Below are 21997 nucleotides of genomic sequence, written 5' to 3' on the forward strand. Positions count from 1 at the left end.
TCTAGCGATCAGCCTGAACTATGATGTACCAGCCTGGTCTGTAACGATTTAATGTAACATTTCTTCTTCCATTGGAATTCCCTTGCCACAAACCCTAGAGGTAACATTGTCAAGCCTCCGCCAATTGGACCAACTGGCTACTGTCAAGTATATGGAACTGGCCTGACAACTCACCCTTCTTGGGGAATGCATCTTGCCACCACTTGATAATTTCCTAACCAAAATTAGAAACATATATGAATAAATCAGTAGCCCAAACTACATCCTTCTGTGACGTCGGACAGCACCAATGTATATGGGTAACACAACGAGTTGTGTCACCGCGTTGTCTTTGGAGTTCACAATTTATTTTAATCATTGCCCAAAGATCACAAAGGCAAGGAGTAAATTAAAAGTGCCCCATTGCAAATTATTCCAGATAATATACTGGATGTTTTTAACTAAACAATACCAGCACTGATACAGATTTAGTGCTCTGGCTGTCAGTTTGTCTGGGATGCCATAGTCTGTGTTGATTTATTATTTTTCTTCCTAGGACATTGTCTCCATCTAAGTCACATTCCTCGTCCAATGGATCAATTGCTTCTAGTAGGAAGTGCCCATACCCAATGCCACCTCTTCCTGACGAGGATGGAAAGGCAAGTCGACAAAGTGCACGGGTAAGTACATTTGAAGAGATGTAAAAATGCAATTTTATGCATGATTGACAATATTTTGCATAAATAATCCCAGAAAGAGTAAATATGCTATTTATAATCTGATCAAATAACAAGTATTATTCTTGTACAAAATATTGGTTTATAATTATGTGTTGGAATCTGGGTTTCAATTCTGACCAATTCTATCTGTAGATTCTGCATGTTCTCCCGGTGATTTATGTTGATTGCACCTGAACCTCTGGTATCTCTATAGGCACAAAGGTATGTTAGTTGGTAGTTTGCTTGGTGACAGTGGATTATCCTTAGAATGAGTGAAAGGGGATTATGGATGGAGTTGATCGTCAATAGACAATAGACAATAGGTGCAGGAATAGGACATTTGGCCCTTTGAGCCAGCACCGCCATTCAATGTGATCATGGCTGATCATCCCCAATCAGTACCCCGTTCCTGCCTTCTCCCCATATCCCCTGACTCCGCTATTTTTAACAATTAGCCCTATCTAGCTCTCTCTTGAAAGCATCCAGAGAACCTGCCTCCACCGCCCTGAGGCAGAGAATTCCACAGACTCACCATTCTCTGTGAGAAAAAGTGTTTCCTCGTCTCCGTTCTAAATGGCTTACTCCTTATTCTTAAACTGTGGCCTCTGGTTCTGGACTTCCCCAACATCGGGAACATGTTTCCTGCCTCTAGTGTGTCCAAGTCCTTAACAATCTTATATGTTTCAATGAGATACCCTCTCATCCTTCTAAACTCCAGAGTGTACAAGCCCAGCTGCTCCATTCTCTCAGCATATGACAGTCCCACCATCCCGGGAATTAACCTTGTAAACCTACGCTGCACTCCCACAATAGCAAGAATGCCCTTCCTCAAATTAGGGGACCAAAACTGCACACAATACTCCAGGTGTGGTCTCACTAGGGCTCTGTACAACTGCAGAAGGACCTCTTTGCACCTATATTCGATTCCTCTTGTTATAAAGGCCAGCATGCCATTAGCTTTCTTCACTGCATGTGCAAATATAGGGAAATGTGAAGGAATAGGATAGGTGGAATATTACATTCCCTGCGTATCCATATGTCTATCAAATAGCATCTTAAATGCCACTCATTTCGACCACAACCACCTTCCCTGGCAGTGCGTTCCAGGCACTCACCAGCATCTGTGTGTAAAAAAAGTTGTCCCGCGCATCTCCATTAAACATTGTCCCTCCCACCTTAAAGCAATGCCTCTAGTATTTGTTGTTTTCAACCTAGGAAAAAGATGCTGACTGTCTACCCTATCTATGCCTCAAATAATTTTATGTACTTCTATCAGATCCCCTCACAACCTCCGGCATTCCAGAGAAAACAATTCAAGTCAATCCAACCTCTCTCACCATGTATAGCTAATATCCCCATTTCCAGGAAACATTTTGGTAAAGTTCCTCTGCACCCTTTCCAAACCCTTCACATCTTTCCTGTAATGGGCCAACCAGAACTGCATGCAATATTCCAAATATGGCCTAAACAAAGTCCCATTACGCTGTATAATTATCCAACTGATAATGGAACTAGGTGTAATATCAGATTCCTACTCGTTCTATTGTGTAAGATATATTTGAGATATTAAGCAATAGACAATAGACAACAGACCATTCGGCCCTTCAAACCAGCACCGCCATTCAACGTGATCATGGCTGATCATCCCCAATCAGTACCCCGTTCCTGCTTTCTCCCCATATCCCCTGACTCCGCTACCAAATGTCACCTACCAAACTCCAGCCAGGCTAATAGTACAGAATAATACTCCTGCATGAGAACCTCTACTCCTCTCCGGGGTGTTATTATTCTTGCATAAGTATTTCGGCATTGTGTCATTATTAATACAGTGGATGTTTAATAATATATGCCTTTTTAGATTTTGGTAATATTCTTATAAAATTAATTTGCATCTTTGAATTAGTGTCACATTCTATGGACATTTATTTTACTCATGATGTCTATCTTAACAAAAGTAGAGGATATTCAAAGTTAAAACATAATTTTAGATCAATGAGTTTATTATTAAGGTTGCTAGTAGTAACATGATGTTTGTTATTTTGAAAGATGAAGCATTGTTCAATCAGGAGAACAGAATCTGGGTAAATAAATGTTATTTCTGTTTAAAAAAAGGTGAGTCATTTCTAGTTAATTTATAAAACCTATGTACCTGTTTTTCTTTTCACAGCTCTGGGAGACCTCCATTTAGGTTGCCATTCAACCAATCTGAGCTACTAAAGATTTCCTTCCAATCGTTGTCTTTTAATTAATGAATCGTTGGAGCATCTGTGAGGCTTTTGGAAGAAGGGGTCTAAAGTAAATACCCCCACTGCTAACTTCAAAGAGCAGGGCTATTAAATATAAATAATAAATAGACTTTGACTCATCATTAATAAAATGTGGTATGAAGAGTCAGCATTCTTGTATAAAATACTGCACTGAAACAATGATCTGCAAACAGGAACTCATCCTGAAAAAAGACAGTAAAAGCCCGGTCATATATTTGCATATGTTATGGTGCTTAGTCCTGTGGAAGAAGATGGAGAGCCCTCTTTCAATAAGGCGGTTGAAAGCTTCTGAGCACACATTCACAGCAATGAATAATATTGCACGCACGGATCCCTTTTGATGCCAGCTCTAGTAGTCAGTAGAAAATAACATGTACTTGCATCGACATAGAATGAGTTCTTTTTTTCAAAAAAATGCTTTGGATTCAGTTGTACAACAGGAAAAATAATTGCATTTGTAAGAGCTACTGCGTGTAAGAAATGGAACATGCAACTGAAGATCAAAATCATATACTTGCAGAAATGCTTGCTCAGAAAGTGTTTTGTAAATATGTACAGTTATTTTCATGTCACAGGACAAATCCGGCAATAGTTGCTTGCCCTATAAATCAAAACATGGTCGTGTTGAGCTTAATATTAACCTTACAGTGATAGATTTGGTGTTTTCTTAAATATGTTTGAAACTCCTTTAAACCAGTGATGGAGAAGAACGTTGATAACCTAATGGAATGAAAACATAAAATGATGGAAATACTATGCAGCAACGATGGAGAATCAGCTACAATTTCAGGCTGATGAGAACATTGTTCTTTAAGTTGAGGGGTGGACAGAACAAGAGTCTCCAGCCTATCGCACAAACCTTTGTTTGTTCTTTTCACCACTCCTCGTTCTCTGCAACTTACAATGCATTTGCTATTTTTTTTTCCTTTTTCTCAATTCTGATGAAGCGTCATGAGTCTGGCACAATAACCCTGTTTCTCTCTCCACCGATGCAAGTTGTTGATATGCTGAGTTTATGCAGCATTCTGAACTGATGAACTTATTTATTTTCGATTTTCAGCATCTGCTGTTTAAGTATGTGCTCGGGGTGTAAACATAGTTTTGTATTTAAATATCAAAACTTCTATGTTGCAGTGAAATATGATCATTATTGTACCATGAACTAAATATGCCATCTCCACCAACATGCAAAAACATCAGTTTGTCTCAAATTAATGAGGAATTTTAATATTTTTATAAATGGAAAAAATATGCATCAGACACGTCAACAGTTTATTGGTGTAACAGCTGGACAAAATTGCTTCACCTGTGCAGTTCAGCTCTTTGATTCATGTTTGGATCAAGGCTGTGATGACATTGGTCCTGATGAAACCCAAATTCGACAGAGATGAGTAGGTAACGCCGCTAAACAGCGCTATCAATTATACCTTCCCTTTGCTGATGATTTGAGTAGATTGATTGGGTTGTAATTGGATCTGGGTTTTTTTCTGCATAGGTCATACCTGGTTTATGTTCTACATTGTTGCAAGGTGCCTAATTTGGAATTGTACTGCTGCAATTTGGCTGTAGGAATATGTGGTTCTGGAGTGCAAGTCTTCAGAACTGCAGCTGAGGTATTTACTTATCCCTTAGCCCTTGCTGTTTCTATTTCTGTCAGATGTTTGTTATTACCTGCAATGAAACTAATTGATTCTGCGAGGGAGGAAGCCAAGATGGACCATCCACTCAGTATTTCTGACTAAACATAATGTTAATACTTTAACCTTGAGCACTCAGTTGCTAGATGCACCATTATTGTTTAGAATGGGAATGTTCATGGAACCTCCTTTTAGATGTTGTTCACCACAATTTACTGGATGTCGCAGGACTGTGGAGCTTTAATCTGAATCATTCTGAAATTTCTGTTGCATGCTGTTTTCACCATTAAGCATGTATGCAATTCTATATTGCAGCCTGGCATTGCATTTTTGTGTATACCTGATGCTGCACCTAGCATGCCCTTCTACCTTCTGGTTTGATAATATTGGTGACGGTTTTATTAGGAACTACCACAATGACTCATCATAATTGCATCTGGTTTCTGATCATTTAGAAAAGTTTTTCTTTTGCAAGGTTACCTTTAAGAATAACAAAGGATTTGGATAGGTTCACTGTCTTTTAAACTTGGGGACCCAGCTTTTTCAATACTTGTCCTTCTGAAATTTAACATCATGTAAAACTCTGATGGTAAATCAATGCTACACCGTCCCTTTCAGCTGTAAGTTATGTCTTTGCTCATCTATGCCAGCCGACAGTACTCCAAATTTAAATTTTCCATTTGGCTCAAATTAATTTAACTTTCAAACTTCACCTATTCCACCTCCACATCATGCCTGATCAATGCCCTTGATCCTCTAAAATGATTTTTTTTGTCCATTATTCCTTCATTCACCCACCATTAACTTGGTCATCAGATGTACAAACTAAAGTACATGTTCTTCCCTAAATTATGCTGACTCTTTTCCGTAAATAACATTTTTGAAGCCTAATGCCTTTTTGAACCCATAGTTATTGATTTTACTTTCATTAATTATTCTTGTGATTCTGAAGCAATTTGCCCAGTGTTCTTTTTTACATATTGTAACTACATTTTCATACAATCTCCAACATACTGTATAAAATCACTTGTCGTGTAAAGATGAGGTGGGTGCAAACTAGTAACTTTTATTTTTCAATATTTACTCCTATTGCATGAAATGTAATGAGAAAAGTGGAATGCCAAATAGAATTTCAGGTGCAACATTATTACATAGAAAACCACACCATAATTATAGTGGTGTCAATATTTTTTGTAGCAGTATTTGAATCCAATTGGCTTTGTGTAATTCAAATTATTATAATCTGAATCTGTTTCTTAAATAACACAAAGAAATTAAAATAGCCCAACTAAATGCGATTCTACAGTAATGGTAATTTATTTCCTGCAGCGCACAATGAAATTATTGAAATTAACATTCCCCCAACTTTTTCATAGCTTAAGAGGAAGAAATATGCCCTGTCGCTTCACTAAAGATTTGAGTATCACATGCCTGCTCCACATACCCTGGACATGTTATTTCAATGAAAATTACAGGGGTGTGAGTACAACTGGTAGCTAACGCTATTATATACATTTAGAATTAGCACCCCGTGAAATTTCTCTACAATGATAACTTAAATGATTGCCTAAAACTGATATGGATTTATGCCTATTTCACTGCTGTATCTTCACCTCATCAATGGACATTAATCAGATATTTGCTCAAACAGCAGTACAATATACACTATGTACATCAAAGAGATGAAGATTTAACAATAGAATTGATGCAGGTCCAGCCTTATGGAAATTGAGACTTTTTTATTCCTTTTAATTTTATATCCCTAAGTGTTAGAATTATCTATGTCAAGAAATGGTGTGGAGGGTTTTGGAGACACAAGGAATTCCAGATGCTAGAATCTTGAGCAAAACACAAAATTCTGGAAGAACTTTGGATCAGGCAGCATTTGCAGTGGAAATGGACAGATGACATCTGCGGTCAGGCCAACTTCAGACTGAACGAGGATCTCAATCTCTATTGTCTATTTCTTCCACAGATGTTGCCTGTCCCACTGAGTTCCTCCAGCACTTTGGAGAATTTTCCTTGTTTTAGAAAATATCCATCTACTCCTCATCTTCACAGACAGGTTTAGCATTTTTAAAGAATATGGGTAATATGTTTCATGATTTTCTTTATGGACCATAGGATTAATGACAGGTGATGGTTCTGTAAAGTGTGTATATACTTCACTTGCATTTTTTTAAGGAATTGGTTTCAACATTTAATTTCATTAAATAACATTCAAAACGGAGCCACATGTTGCTTTGTAGCATTTCCAGTATCATTTTTCAAATATTACTTAGACCTTTGCACAGGGGCAGGTTGAATGCAGAAAAATGTCTGTCCACTTTCATGTGTATAAAACAACCAGGTGCATTGTAGTGTATGTATCACTGTAATCAAATGTGATGTATGTATATACACATACATAGTTTGCTCGCTTGATACTGCAATAACATGCCACTATATTACACAAAACACATTTCTGTGAACCAATTGGAATGGCTAAATGTTTCCCACTGGATACTGATTTGTCGCAGCATATTGGAAGTGCATGTTAAATTGTTATTGTTCCTTATGCTTTCAGCCATTCTGAACTTCTCTATAACACAACAGTAAATTACAAAATATTGTTTGATACTTATTACATCTGCATGTCAAGAAAATTGTCACATCACAAAATAATTGATTATGAAGTGCCATTTTTAAAAACAAGATCAGCTTGAATATTTGTCTTTGACTATAGTGCTATGGATGCGAATGTAACCGGCTGGCTAAAAAATGTAATTGAGTGAAAGAATTGTGGCAACTTTATAAAATTATTGCCATTTCCATTTCTTCATCTTTCAAGCTGTTTTACACCAAATCCATTTACATTTATGGAACAGTTGTAGAATTTAACTCCATTATGGAATTGTATATTGCTTGCTGGCTGTGTGATGACCTAGAAAAAACTTATTTCCTTGGCTGAGTATTAAGCTTTTACCAACCATGGATATTATTGCGCTGTTGTATATAAAGCAAAGGTTTAGATTAATGCTTTTCTCAAACAATATTATTGTAATATATTATCTGAATAAAAATTTACATCTCTTTAACCTGGAATCTGGTATTTTATGTTAATGATCCCATTACCTTTAGAATGGAACTTCTTTAATCTCAAACTATAGATGGGATAGATCTTTAATTTGATATAAAGTTTGAGTCAGAAGCCCGTTATTACTTGATTTTAGTGTAATATGTTAATATTCCTGGATTTTCCGTCATTGCCTGTGGATCTACATAGATTAACCTCCTATACATACTGTACTGTGCTTGGTGGCAGATATCTACTGGAATTCCAGTTTAGGCTGAGACTGCTATTTAATTCTCAGACAAAAATGCACAATGTTATATATGATATTCATTGGCAGTGCTTAGATCACTTAGCATTTTCTACAGTATCACAGCAGCAATGAACATGATAGCAATTTACCAAATTTACTAATTTCACACACCAGCACTGGGAGCACAGGGGTCAGTGGCAAGGATTGACATGGGCTCCACCACTCAAGTAGGCAGAGGAATGGACATGGCATGCACCGGAGAAAACCCACGTGGTCACAAGGAGAATGTACAAATTCCGCACAGGCAGCATGAGTAGTCAGGATCAAACCCAGGTAACTAGCTGTGAGGCAGCAGCTCAACCACTGTGCCACGCAGTGCATAGATCTGTGTGTGGATGGAACTAAAATATCCTGCAAGTGGTCCACAACAATAATCTGAATCAATGAGCTGAGAGCATCCCCTGCATCGCAAAATGATCTGATTCCATAGGCTGTGTCCCCATGGGGTTCTAAATACCACTTTCTTCATGCATCCTTTGTCCTGTTTGTTACAAAAAGGTCTGCTGTATCCTTTGTATAAAAATCATTCTCAAGATGCTGACTCAATAATAAAAATTGTAAAGGCTCAAAAACCTCACATTGCAGTTGGATGGGTGTGGCTCTCTGTAGACATGGCCCCTGTGCGTCCCGTCTACAGCTTCTTCATCATTTTTGTTCCAGGTGCTTTTCTTCATTGCAATAGAAAGCAGACAGATGATATGCCAGTTAGGAAAAAAACATGATTTGTAAGGTAGAAAGTTCTTTCAATTTTGTGTACAGAATAATTAAGTGTAAACTGTGGAAACTCTATTTTATTGAGCTTTGTTTTCATTGATTGACTTGCAACGTGTACCACCAACTGTCCTTCACAAATGTGTTCAGCACGAGCAATGTCTGAGCATTTAAAGTCAAATAAGGGCCCTAATTGCAATTTAATCGTGAACATAATCATGTGTTTACTGTGTCTTTCTAGTAGATTCATTAGCTCCAATAATCAAGAGTTTTGAATGTTCTAAATACTTTCAAAAAGTGTTTGTACGTAAACTCTGCAGTTTTTCAAGCCTATAATGGTCATGTTCCAGATCATCCTGATCATTTAATGATTTTCGAATACAGTTTTTCAAGTCTTCAATTCCACATCCAGTCAATGCAGACACTGGGATTATGTGTTTAAATTGGACTGGCCTCTTGGGAACCATCTCTTCTGGTATTAAGTGATAAAAGTCTGTGGGGAGAAAAGAAAAGCATGTCAAGAAAAAAGATAAAACATGTTTTGTGTATTTCATTTTCAAACAACAAATTCAATGTCAGAAATTGAAATAAAAAACAGAAGTGCTGGCTCGGAACTAATATGGAATAAGGAAATGTACAACACTATTTAAATGTTGCTGGTCGGTTAGGGGGTTTAAATCTGCATTGTTTAAAAATGCATATTAATGCAATTATCAGCATTTCCTAATGTGTATTTTGTCCAATGACTCATATGCACTAATATTATAATTCAAGAGGTAGTTGAAATGTTTAACTTTCAGTATAATAATGTTTCTGACCTAAAATGACATCTGCCTACTTAAAAATTAAACTCCATATAAATAATTAATACATGGATTATGAAGTGCCATCAGTTTGCTCCCCAAATGACAAATCACAAGTTTTCTCTGATTTTTCTGCTACAGCTGATAAAAAGTAACTGCTATTCCAGTAAATATGTCAACTCTGTTACAATATATAATTTGATGATGGAAAATGTTGATTTTGATGGGTATAGAAAATCTGTTTAAAGCTAGGCTAATAAAATTGTTATCTTAAAACTCGATTATACCATCTTTAAAATGCAATGCAATCTTTGAAATAGCAGTACAGAAACAGTGAGAGTTTTGAAAGTTATTACGATGGATTTCCATTGTCTCTTCCTGAAATAAGGCAATAATGGTGACAGTCATGTTCATAAATGATAGGATCAAAATTAGGCCGTTCTGCCCATCAAGTCTACTCTGCCATTCAATCATAGCGGATCAATCTTTCACTCTTAGTCCCATTCTTCTGCCTTCTCCCCATTACTCCTGACACCCGTACAAATCAATAATCTATTTATCTTTGCCTTAAAAATATCCATTGACTTGGCCTCTACAGCCATCTGTGCCAATGAATTCCACAGATTCACTACTCTCTGACTAAAGAAATTCCTCCTCATCTCTTTCCTAAAGAAACGTCCTTTTATCCTGAGGCTATGACCTCTAGTCCTAGACTCTCCCACTAGTGGAAACATCCTCCCCATATCCATTCTATCCAGGCCTTTCACAGGACTTGTAGCGAAGTCCTCCTAGCTATGCCACAACTATGCCAGCTATAAGGTCAGCTCCGCTTTGAAAGGGGTCTAGTTGATGATAAATCATAAGCAAGACAATGAATGGCAGTTTAGTTGGTACTGTTTTAGAGTTTCCACACCCTGAACGTGGGGAAAATGCAAATAATCTTTCTGTGTTCACAAAAACAATCTAGGATATAATTCCCAAACCAGGGTATCGGAGATGTCCTCATTCTTTAGGGAACGAGGGTTCCCCTCTTCGACTATAGATGAAGCTCTGACCAGGGTCTCTTCTATATCCCGCAGCTCCGCTCTCACTCCCCATCCCCCCACTCGTAACTAGGGCAGAGTCCCCTTTGTCCTCACCTTCCACCCTACCAGCTGTCACATACAACAGATAATCCTCCGACATTTTCACCCCTTCCCACTCAAACCACCCCCTCCCCTGGTACTTTCCCTTGCAACTGCAGGAAATGCTACAGTTGTCGCTTTACCTGCCCCCATCCAAGGACCTAAGCAGTCTTTTCAGGTGAGGCAGAGGTTCACCTGAACCTCCTCCTTCATCTATTGCATCCACTGCTCTAGCTGTCAACCGCTCTACATCGGTGAGACCAAGCACAGGCTTGACGATCGCTTCGCCCAACACCTCCGCACAGTTTGCATTAACCAACCAGATCTCCCGGTGGCTCAGCACTTCAACTCCCCCTCCCATTCCGAATCTGACCTTTCAGTCGTGGGCCTCTTCCATGGCCAGAGTGAGTCCCACTGCAAATTGGAGGAGCAGCACTTCACATTTCGCTTGGGTAGTTTACACCCCAGTTCTCCCACAGCCCACTGTCTCTGCCTCTTCTTCCCGTCCCCCACCCCCCACATCAGTCTGAAGAAGGGTCTCGACTCGAAACATCACCGATTCCTTCGCTCCACAGATGCTCCCTCATCCGCTGAGTTTTTCCAGCATTTTTGTCTACATAGGATATCAATACCACTTCACTCCCCAACACTTACTTTGATGTTATTTAATTCACTGGCAGCTACTTCCAGGGGTCTAATCCAGTCAATGGCATTTGGATATCTTGTTTGCTGCCCTGCAGCTTATATAATAAATTTAAATGATATTGAGCACTTTTCTGATACATTAAAACTCTGTTTTTCTCTCTCGCTGCAGATGCAGTGCAACCTGCTGAGTATTTTTGTACCATTTTGTGCTTTTGTATTCAGCATAATTTGGCAAAGATCAACATTTAAGTTGACAGTGCAACATCAGTTATTGAATGTATGGTTCCTACCTACCCCATCAAATGTAATGGCAAATAAAATTTCATTTTGGATTTAGTGAATGATCATGACAGTTTTTAAAGTACTAATCTAAAATGGCATTTGGGTCAAATGGGTTTTGTGCTTTACCTTGAGGCTGCTGAAGTTGTTGCAGCAGCTCTTTAAATTTTTCTCCAGCATCCTCCAAATCCATTTTGTTTACAGCTAATAGTGCAGGTTTTGATAAAAGCTCTACTTTATAGAGTTCCAACTCCTGAACATGGAAAAAGATCACAATGAAACAAACACAAGATCTGCAATATAGTCTATTGGGTGAGACTGCTGTAATACTGGGAATCCTTTAGTGACTTTATTCCAAATTGAAAAGTACAGTAAAATACATATTGCAGGATGTATATCTAGTCCAAATAAAAAACACCCACGGTGCAATCCCCAAAGCTCAGATTTCTTCCTCCTCCCCCACCTCCCCAAGGATATGTGTGCTTCATCAAATGCAGAAAGTAACCTGGAAACGTTTTTAATTAATGACATACATCAAAGAGGAGATTTAAAATAATCTGTGTTATTTTGGCAATACCAATGCACAATTAAAACAAGTTTGCCCACAGATTTTGCATTGAAGACTAGTTTTCCAAGTACTTTGCATTACTAGCATTTGGGAAGATCAATCTGAGTGGGAGGTGTTCATTTCTGAATTCATAAATTTAGCATCTAGAATGCTACATGGAATAGCATCCTCGAGTAATTCAATGCAAACTTGGTTTCTACTCTCCTCAATTGCTGGTGGTGCAAATGTTCGGAGGAAATAGCAAATTATGCTTGAACAAACATAATGTTCATAAACTGATAAAGGGTATTTTACATATGTGAAGCTGCTTTTTTGTTGCAAATACACATGTCATCTACACATCCTGATTCAATATTAATGGGATCAAACTCCAGAGCTTTTGTGTCAGGTCAATTCTGATAACTGGATGGAAAGGTGTTAAGTCTGATTTTCAGCAATCCAACTGTATGTTTTGAAGCAGGAACTTCCATTGATAACATTTGTTTTGCTACCTTTCACACTATTGCATAAAGACCTACACAATTTTCTAGTGGTTTCGCCAATACAATGTCCAGTCAACTATCAGTTATTTTAAAAGGTTATTGAGAAGTCAGAAACATATGGCACAGAAATAGGCCCTTCAGCCCAACTGGGTGGCAGTGTGAACTGTGAAGAGGATGTCAGGAGGTTGCAGGGTGACCTGGACAGGTTGAGTGAGTGAGCAGATGCGTGGCAGACGCAGTATAATATAGATAAATGTGAGGTTATCCACTTTGGCAGCAAAAACAAGGGGGCAGATTATTATCTCAATGGGGTTAGGTTAGGTAAGGGGGAGGTACAGCGAGACTTGGGTGTCCTTGTACACCGGTCACTGAAAGTTGGCGTGCAGGTACAGCAGGCAGTGAAGAAAGCTAATGGGATGTTAGCCTTCATAACAAGAGGATTTCAGTATGGGAGTAAAGAGGTTCTTCTGCAGTTGTATAGGGCTCTGGTGAGACCACATCTGGAGTATTGTGTACAGTTTTGGTCTCCTAATTTGAGGAAGGACATCCTTGTGATTGAGGCAGTGCAGCGTAGGTTCACGAGATTGATCCCTGGGATGGCGGGACTGTCATATGAGGAAAGATTGAAAAGACTAGGCTTGTATTCACTGGAGTTTAGGATGAGGGGGAATCTTATAGAAACATATAAAAGGACTGGACAAGCTAGATGCAGGAAAAATGTTCCCAATGTTGGGCGAGTCCAGAACCAGGGTCCACTGTCTTAGAATAAAGGGGAGGTCATTTAAGACTGAGGTGAGAAAAAACGTTTTCACCCAGAGAGTTGTGAATTTATGGAATTCCCTGCCACAGAGGGCAGTGGAGGCCAAATCACTGGATGGATTTAAGAGAGAGTTAGATAGAGCTCTAAGGGCTAGTGGAGTCAAGTGGAGAAGGCAGGCACGGGTTATTAATAGGGGACGAACAGCCATGATCACAATGAATGGCGGTGCTGGCTCGAAGGGCCGAATGGCCTCCTCCTGCACCTATTTTCTATGTTTCTAACTCATCTAAGCTGACCAAGATGCCCCATCTAAGCTAGTTGCATTTGCCTGCATCTGGACCTTAACCCTCTAAACGGTCCTTTCCTGTACATACCCAACATTTGGGGACTGACAACATCTATAATATTTAAGAAAGTAACTTTTTAAAAGTTCTATTAAAATATTTATTCATCTGGATTTCAAGGCTTTTTCTGAAACACTGATTTTTTTAATGTTTCTATTTGTCAGTGAGCTTCCTGGTCAACCAATTAATATGGCATATCTGGTTTCTAGTAAATCCATGATACACAATTTCTTGTTCAGGATTTCCCTTTATGTTTTGTGAAATTCTGATGCAGAGGGAATCAGGGCGGTTGAATGTTAAGTTTAAGTGATTAGACTCTTTTGTCATTGCCTGACACTTGTAGTGAAAATGGTATTTGCCACTTAATAGACCATGCCTGACTATTGTCTCAGTCTTGTGCAGTTAAGATATAGGCTGTCTGTAGTCAAAAGTAAGATAATTCACTTTGAATTAGTGCTAAAATAATAGCTATATATAACACAAGGAATAGAGGTCAAAATAATTTGTGTCATATGAATTCTAAACATACAGGACTGCCCATTCAAAAAAACACTCTGGTTTGTACATACCTCGCATGATTAACTCACCTTTGTTAAAAAATTAATAGCTTCAAACGCTGTTCTAAATGGTGTTTTAGATGAAAGTTGAAATCCAGTCACATCCACCTACACAGAATAAATTTTAAAAAGTGGAGTAAGAAAATATGTACATTCTTTACATCACTACACTGTTTGCAAAATAGTTTTCTGTAAGTTTTTAAATTTTTAAACGGATGACACATCACTTGAGGTCTAAAATATAGCTCATTTTTCAATTCAATGTGTAAAGTGTATGTGCAAGAAGAATTCTGTAGTTTAAGAATTGATTTTTATTTCATAAAGATAGACACAAGAATAAGTAAATGCACAGAGGTTAACATCTCAACAACAATTTGACAGTGTGAGCTGTGACTTCAACAAAACAGGAGTAAGTTACTACAATACTTCAGAGTACAGGAAAGAGATAGAGAACTTGGTGTCAGGACCTTGGTGTTAAGAATAAGGAGTAAGCCATTTAGAACGGAGACGAGGAAACACTTTTTCTCACAGTGAGTTGTGAGTCTGTGGAATTCTCTGCCTCAGAGGGCGGTGGAGGCAGGTTCTCCGAATGCTTTCAAGAGAGAGCTGGATAGAAAACTATTAGCGCGTCAACTTCGCAAATTGGATGGGGAAAAAATAATATACAAAATTAGAACAGACAAGGGAGAAACATTAACACTGCCTAAAGATATTAATGATAGATTTCTACAATACTACCAAAAATTGTATTCATCTAAAATAACAGAACAATCAATGGGAATGGAAACATTTTTACAGAATTGTAAGTTTGCGGGTCTAGATCAGAAAGAGAGAGAATGCTAGGGGCTGAAATTACGATAAAAGACATCGAAGAGTCAATCAAATCCTTAAAAAACGGAAAGTCTGCAGGACCCGATGGTCTAAATTCTGAATTTTATAAAAAAAATTATGATTTGCTTTCCCCACGCCTACAATGTACAAATACGCATATACTCAACAGAAACTCCCAGAAACTCTAAATGAATCTACAATCATACTCATACCAAAAACGGACAAGGATCTTGAAGAGCCAGGTTCATACAGAGCTATAGCCCTCTTAAATACTGATCAGAAAATATTAACTAAAATTCTATCTAATAGATTGAGCTTAGTGATCAGCAAATTAATACATCCCGACCAAACAGGGTTTATCCCCAAACGGTATTCATTTTATAATCTGAGAAGATTATTTAATATTATATACTCCAATAGAATCCCTAACGCAGAGCTAGCAATTATCTCGTTAGATGCTGAAAAAGCATTTGACCAGGTAGAATGGCCATATTTATTTTCGGTGATGGAAATATTTCAATTAGGAGAGACGTACTGTACATGGGTTAAATTGTTATATTCTAATCCAACAGCTAGAATATTAACAAACAAAATGTTATCAACTAAATTTAATCTCTCTAGAGGCTGTAGACAAGGATGCTCACTATCCCCACTATTATTTGCTCTTGCAATCGAACCCCTAGCAGAAAGCGTTAGAAACCATCCAGGAATATTTGGATACAATACTAGAGACACAAGGAATAAAATCTCCTTATATGCAGATGATATACTAATATATATTACAAAATTAGAAACTAGTATCCCAAACCTATTAAATCTAATAACTCGATTTGGTCAGTTTTCGGGATATAGAATTAATTGGAATAAAAGCGAAATCATGCCAATAACAAAATTCAATTTACATACAATACAACAATCCCCTTTTAAAATAGTTAAAGATAAATTTAAATACTTAGGAATCGATGTAACTAAGACATATACCTCCTTATTTAAACTAAATTTCCCACCCTTACTGAATAAACTACATAAGAATATTCAATACTGGAAAACACTCCCCATTTCTATGCTTGGGAGAATAAATGCTATAAAAATTATTCTTTTACCGCAACAGCTGTACCTACTTCAATTAATTCCGATATATATCCCAAAAACTTTTTTCAAAAAAGTCGACTCCATTGTTACAAGTTTTGTCTGGGATTATAAGAATCATAGAATAAGTAAAAAACATTTATGTAAGTCAAAGATAAATGGAGGTTTGGCTTTGCCAAATTTCTTATTTTATTTTTGGGCAGTCCATATTAAAAACATGAATTTCTGGCTGGAAGAAATGGATCAACAACCAGATTGGTTAATGATGGAAAAGGAAGACTGTCTACCTTTTGAAATTGGACCGATCATATTTGCCCCCACAAAACTGCACAAAAAAACCTATAAAGAAAACCCCATAATACATAGTGGAATACGAATTTGGAAACAAATAAAAAAAGATTTAAAATTGAATAATATACCACTCTGCCTTCCCATTGTAAATAATCCTTTATTCAAATCATCCTTTATGGACAAAGGTTTCACACAATGGAAAAATTATGGAATCAAAAACATAGGACATCTTTATGGGAAAGGTACTTTTCTTTCATTTCAAGAGTTACAACAGAATTATGGACTGCACTCAAATAATTTCTTCAGATATCTACAAATTAGAGATTATGTTAAATCTAATACACAAGTCTACAGGAATAGGGAATCAGAAATTCTTGATGAATGTTTGAACAAGCATCCTAATACTGAAAAACTAATAGCTTATATTTATAACACCCTATTAAACAATGAGGTACCACCGACCGAACCATATAGATACAAATGGGAAAATGAAATAGGTCACCCTATCACGAAAGATATGTGGGACGAAAGTTTACAACAAATACATCAATGTTCATTAAATGCCAGACATACTTTAATACAATTCAAGGTCTTACATAGACTACACTACTCTAAAATAAAACTAAATAGAATCTTCCCACAAATCTCTCCTATTTGTGACAAATGTCTACATCTAGAGGCTAATTTAACACATACGTTTGCAAACTGTATAAAACTTAAACATTTCTGGACGGATATTTTTGAAATAACTTCAGAAGATATTAATACAAAACTGGACCCAGACACAAAATTAATAATACTTGGAATATCAGAACAAAGCTTAACACTCACAACAAACCAAAGAAATTTCCTCAACTACAGTATAATAACCGGGAAAAAATTAATATTAAAATTTTGGAAAGGCCCTACAACCCCCACAATTAAAATGTGGATTACGGAAATGTCGGAGACCCTATACTTAGAAAGAATTAGACTTGTCTTAATGGACAAACAAGATCTTTTCCATAAAATTTGGGCTCCATTCATTAACTATCTGAAGGGATAGATTGGCACAGCACGAGGACCCAACTGAAACTTGAACTCAGGCACAGATGAAAAGCTATACTTTATAACCTACGAACCTATCTCCATTGACGTACTACAGGTAACCCATTCCACCTCCCTTGTTTTTCTGTTATGTGTTTTTTTTTCTTTTTTCTTTGTAACTTTCTACCCTCTCTTTCTCCCTCTTTCTATAAAAAATAAAAACACTAGAAGCAGAAGTAATTGATAATGGAAAATTTTAATAATGTATGACTGATGTATATGAACATTTTTTTTACTATAATATGTAACTACATTTTATAATATGTCTACTTCTAATAAATAAATAAAAAAAATAAAAAAAGAGAGAGCTGGATAGGGCTCTTAAAGATAGCGGAGTCAGGGGATATGAGGAAAAGGCAGGAACGGGGTACTGATTGGGGATGATCAGCCATGATCACATTGAATTGCGGTGCTGGCTCGAAGGGCCGCATGGCCTACTCCTGCACCTATTGTCTATTGTCTATAATAACTGATATCAGCAAGATGAAGGAACCAGTTATTGGCCAGAAAGCATGGTGGAGTACATGTCTCAATCAGCACCAATGGTGTCAAAGTGAGAATGGTTGCGAGCTTCAGTATCCTTGGGGATATTACCAATGATTGCTGTGGACCAACCAGATTGATGCAACAGCCAAGAAGTCATACTAACACCTCTACTTAACATACCTCCAATTACTTTTACAAACTTCTACAATGCACTCTAGAAAGCAAGCTGTCGGATTACATCACAGCTTAATTTGGGAACAGCTTTGCCCAAGGCTGCAAGAAATTACAGAGAGTTGTAGATGTAGCCTAGTCCATCACACAAACCAGACTTCCAACCATTGACTCCATCTACAATTCATGTTGCTTCGGAAAAGCAGCCAATGTAATCAAAGACTTGCCCCACATTGGTCTTTCCTTCTTCTCCCTGCTTGAAAGCATGCACTACCAGACCCAAGAATAGTTTCTTCCCCTCCGTTATCAGGCTTCTGAACAGTCCTTCCATAGGCTATCCCAGTGTGAACATTGGATTTTATCTGTGGAACTAACTATTGTCCTTGAGTTTGACTTGATTGGATGGTATATTTGTTCTGTTTGGATGCAAAACAAACACTTTTCACTGTACTTCGGTGCACATGACAATAATAAACTGAAACCTAAAGAACCTCGAGCGGCATAGATAAGGTAAACCAGGGGTTCCCAACCTTTTTCGTTCCATTTATCCCTGGCAACTTTAATAGCACATAACAATGTTATTTCACTTATTTATGAACAACTAATGATGAACAGATACTGGTAACACAGTCAGTCAATGAGAAAAAATATGTACAAATCCAGAATCAACAAATTTACCCCCTGGGTAAGGTGAAATTTACCCTCAGGGGGTAACTTTACCCCAGGTTGGGAACCCTTGAGGTAAACGGTTAGTCATTTCCCTTGGATAGGGGAGTCTAAAATAAGATGGCATAGGTTTAAGAATAGAATGGAAAGGGTACCTGAAGGACAACATTTTCAATACACAGGGTCATGGGTTTATGGAACAAGCTTCCACAGGAAGCTATATAGGCGAGTACAATTAAAATGTGTAAAAGTAATTTGTCACTGGTATATTGATAGGAAAGGTTTAAAGGTCTATAAGCCAAATGTAAGTAAATGAGACTAAATCAGGTCGGCAACTGGATCGGTATGGACGAGTTGTGCCGAAGGACCAGTTTTTGTGCTATATAATTCGACATGAATTAAAATTTTAAACATTCGTAAAGGATTAAATGGATCGTTAATGGTACTTGTAAACATTGCATCTTGATCGAAAATTATATGATTAAATATTTTAAAAAATAATTGTCTTACTGACCACATAAAGTAGTTGCTTGGTCCTCTCTACATGTTTAAGGAACTTGTGACCCATTCCTTTATTTAGGTGCGCACCTTCAATCAAACCAGGCAGATCTGCTACTGATACCTGTTATAACAAAACATGTTGTGTTTTACCAGAAACTGAATTGTGAGGAAATAGAACATGTAAAGTGTTGTGAACATCATCTCAATATGTAGCACATCATAAATCAATGTGCATCTCTCTATTTTGTTCAATGATTGAAATAGAGGAATTTGGAATTTGTCATCATTATTTACAAGAGGCTATTCAGCTCACTAAAGAGCCTGTCCCACTTTCCCGAGTCCTCTGCCGAGTTGAAAGGACCTTAAAAAGAAAAAAATCAAGATTTTTGTGATCTACGAACTCCTTCTCCCGACTATCTTTTCACTCGTGGACTTTTTTGTCATGCTGGAAAAAACGTCCCGACTTACCTGATGCCCTGAGTATCTACGGCTGGCATAACGAGCTGCTACGATATATTTACGGACTCGCTACGGACATTCTCCGAGTTTGAATCGGGCCCTTAAGTCTTAACCAGTTCTCTGAGCAATTCTATCAATCCCATCCTCATTGTTATTTCCCTGCAAGTTATTATTTCACATTCATTAACACCCCCCGATTCTTCACAGGCTATCTACATGAGGGGCAATTAACCTACCAACCAGCAGCCATGGAGGGAAACAATACAGGAACAGGCCCCTTCGTGCAAAGGGTCCACGCTGAACATTAATCACCTATTATGCTAATCCTTCCTCTCAACTACATACAGGGAAATGTATAGTAGACAAAATATATTTAGTGAGCAATTAACCCTCACCTACCCACATGTCATTGGGATGTGGGAGGAAACTGGAGCAATTGTGGGGAAATCCAAGCAGCCATTGTGAGAACATAGACAACACTGCGGACAAGAATTGAACCAAGGTCGCTCAACCTGTGAAACTGCTTGACTCTCTGCAGCACTATACTGTCTCCATTCTTAAGATATTGCATTTTGTCAAATATGGAAAAAATATGGGTCATTATTTCTGTTGCAGATTCTAGGGCTCATCCAGCTAAGTTTTTGGAAATGATATTACAATACAATACAATCAGTTTTATTCGTCACATTGCACATAAAGTGCAAGTGAAATGAATATGTCAGCAGCGGTACAATGATAAAGAACACACAATACACAATAAAAATTTAACACAAACATCCACCACAGCATTCATCACTGTGGTGGAAGGCACAAAATTTGGCCAGTCCTCCTCCATTTCCCCCCGTGGTCGGGACCAGAGTCCAGAGTCAGTCCAGGATCGGCTCTTCCTCACCGGAGACCGCGGCATTAGGTTGGTGTAGGCCGCAGGCCGGCGGTCGAGATTTAAAGTCCCCACCGCAGCCAGAAGCACCGCAGACCGCAGGGCCGGCGGTAGAAGCTCCCCTCCAGGGGTGATGTTAAGTCCACGCCGGGTCCGCGGTAGAAGTTGGCCGCGGGCCGGCGGTGGAAGCTCCGTCTTCTCCCGGGCAGCGGACGCCGCGCCAGCTGAAACTCTGCAGACCGCGGCTTCAGGCTGCCGGCTGCCGCGGGCCAGCGAAACTGAGCGCTCCCCTCCAGCGATGCCCCAGCCTTGTCCCTTATCCCTTGTCTAGTCCCACTGCAGCTCTACTGTGATTGTGAGGATATTGTCAGGTGTGCTTCCAAATTCACTTGAGCCCAGCAAGGAGATTTGGAATAATTTGTAGTTTGTAATAATGGTATTTTTCCTATAGAGGTGCTCAGTAAATTCTGATCATATTTAGTTTAAATCAAAAAGAAGTCACTCGTGTTTTTTAATTTATCATGAAATGAACAAAAATTTTGCAAAATATCATGCTTTTCAGTTCTCACCCGTTTGTAATCACTATATATTAACGTTCCAATTTCTGGTCTCAAGGTGGTGACTAAAAATTAAAAAGACAAATAGGTAAGCAAGTTCAACAATAAATACAGTAAATAGAAAATAATTCAAACTTTTATTAGTTTATTGTCATATACACCGTGCAATGAAATTTCTAGCTCGCATGAAGTGCAGAATAAAAGTTTGTATACGATAATGATAAATTCAGCAAAGAGTGCAAGACAGCAGAATTAGAGATTTTCGTACAATCTAAAAAAGGTACCAAAAAAAAAAAATTACAATAATTTAATAGCTGAATAAGGTGTGAAAAAGGTGAGAAATTCAGTATTCGGATAGTATTGGGGAACAAACTGTTCTTAAGCCTATATGTCTGGACTTTCATGACATATGAAGAAAGAAAAGGCAATGGCCAGGATAGCAGCGACATTAGGCCAAAAAGTTGTTATAGTATTATAATCGGATCCTAAATCACATTTTTGTAGAAAAATAAAATCCACTTGGTGCGCAAAGTGGAAGGCAACATGGGGAAGTACAACTAATATATCAAGACTATCCCAGGCAGATATGACACAATTAATTATTTCTGAACCGCTGGAGTGAATCGACATTTGTCTAATAAACCAGCTATTTAAAGTAAGTATTCAAACCCTATATCATAAAGACAATCCTCCCGTCATTGAATGTTGTTCCATGCTTGGATGGCTTACGTCCCCTTTGT

The 21997-nt window shown here is 38.0% G+C and overlaps 2 protein-coding genes across 15 annotated transcripts in view; one reads left to right on the forward strand and one right to left on the reverse strand.

The window, feature by feature from the left end:
* adam22 (ADAM metallopeptidase domain 22) overlaps nt 1–7686 on the forward strand; it is a 256501-nt gene extending 248815 nt beyond the window's left edge. For 6 of the 10 annotated variants that reach the window (XM_033012998.1, XM_033013002.1, XM_033013003.1 and 3 more), the window contains 3 exons: nt 536–659; nt 852–920; nt 2866–2960. In XM_033012998.1, the coding sequence (XP_032868889.1) occupies nt 536–659; nt 852–893 (166 nt within the window). In that variant the 3' untranslated portion in view covers nt 894–920; nt 2866–2960. Of the gene's footprint in view, nt 1–535; nt 660–851; nt 921–2865 lie in introns of all 10 variants that reach the window. The other 4 variants (XM_033013001.1, XM_033013004.1, XM_033013007.1 and 1 more) reach the window with 1 other exon arrangement.
* A 280-nt stretch (nt 7687–7966) lies between these two features.
* gtpbp10 (GTP binding protein 10) overlaps nt 7967–21997 on the reverse strand; it is a 39564-nt gene continuing 25533 nt past the window's right edge. For 4 of the 5 annotated variants that reach the window (XM_033013056.1, XM_033013037.1, XM_033013046.1 and 1 more), the window contains exons 6-10: nt 21270–21322; nt 19375–19482; nt 14271–14348; nt 11659–11782; nt 7967–9171 (exon numbers count right to left, since the gene is read on the reverse strand). In XM_033013056.1, the coding sequence (XP_032868947.1) occupies nt 8969–9171; nt 11659–11782; nt 14271–14348; nt 19375–19482; nt 21270–21322 (566 nt within the window). In that variant the 3' untranslated portion in view covers nt 7967–8968. Of the gene's footprint in view, nt 9172–11226; nt 11346–11658; nt 11783–14270; nt 14349–19374; nt 19483–21269; nt 21323–21997 lie in introns of those variants that run through there. The other variant, XM_033013075.1, reaches the window with a different exon arrangement.

Source organism: Amblyraja radiata, chromosome 2, assembly GCF_010909765.2.
Source record: "Amblyraja radiata isolate CabotCenter1 chromosome 2, sAmbRad1.1.pri, whole genome shotgun sequence".
In the NCBI taxonomy this organism is placed as follows: domain Eukaryota; kingdom Metazoa; phylum Chordata; class Chondrichthyes; order Rajiformes; family Rajidae; genus Amblyraja; species Amblyraja radiata.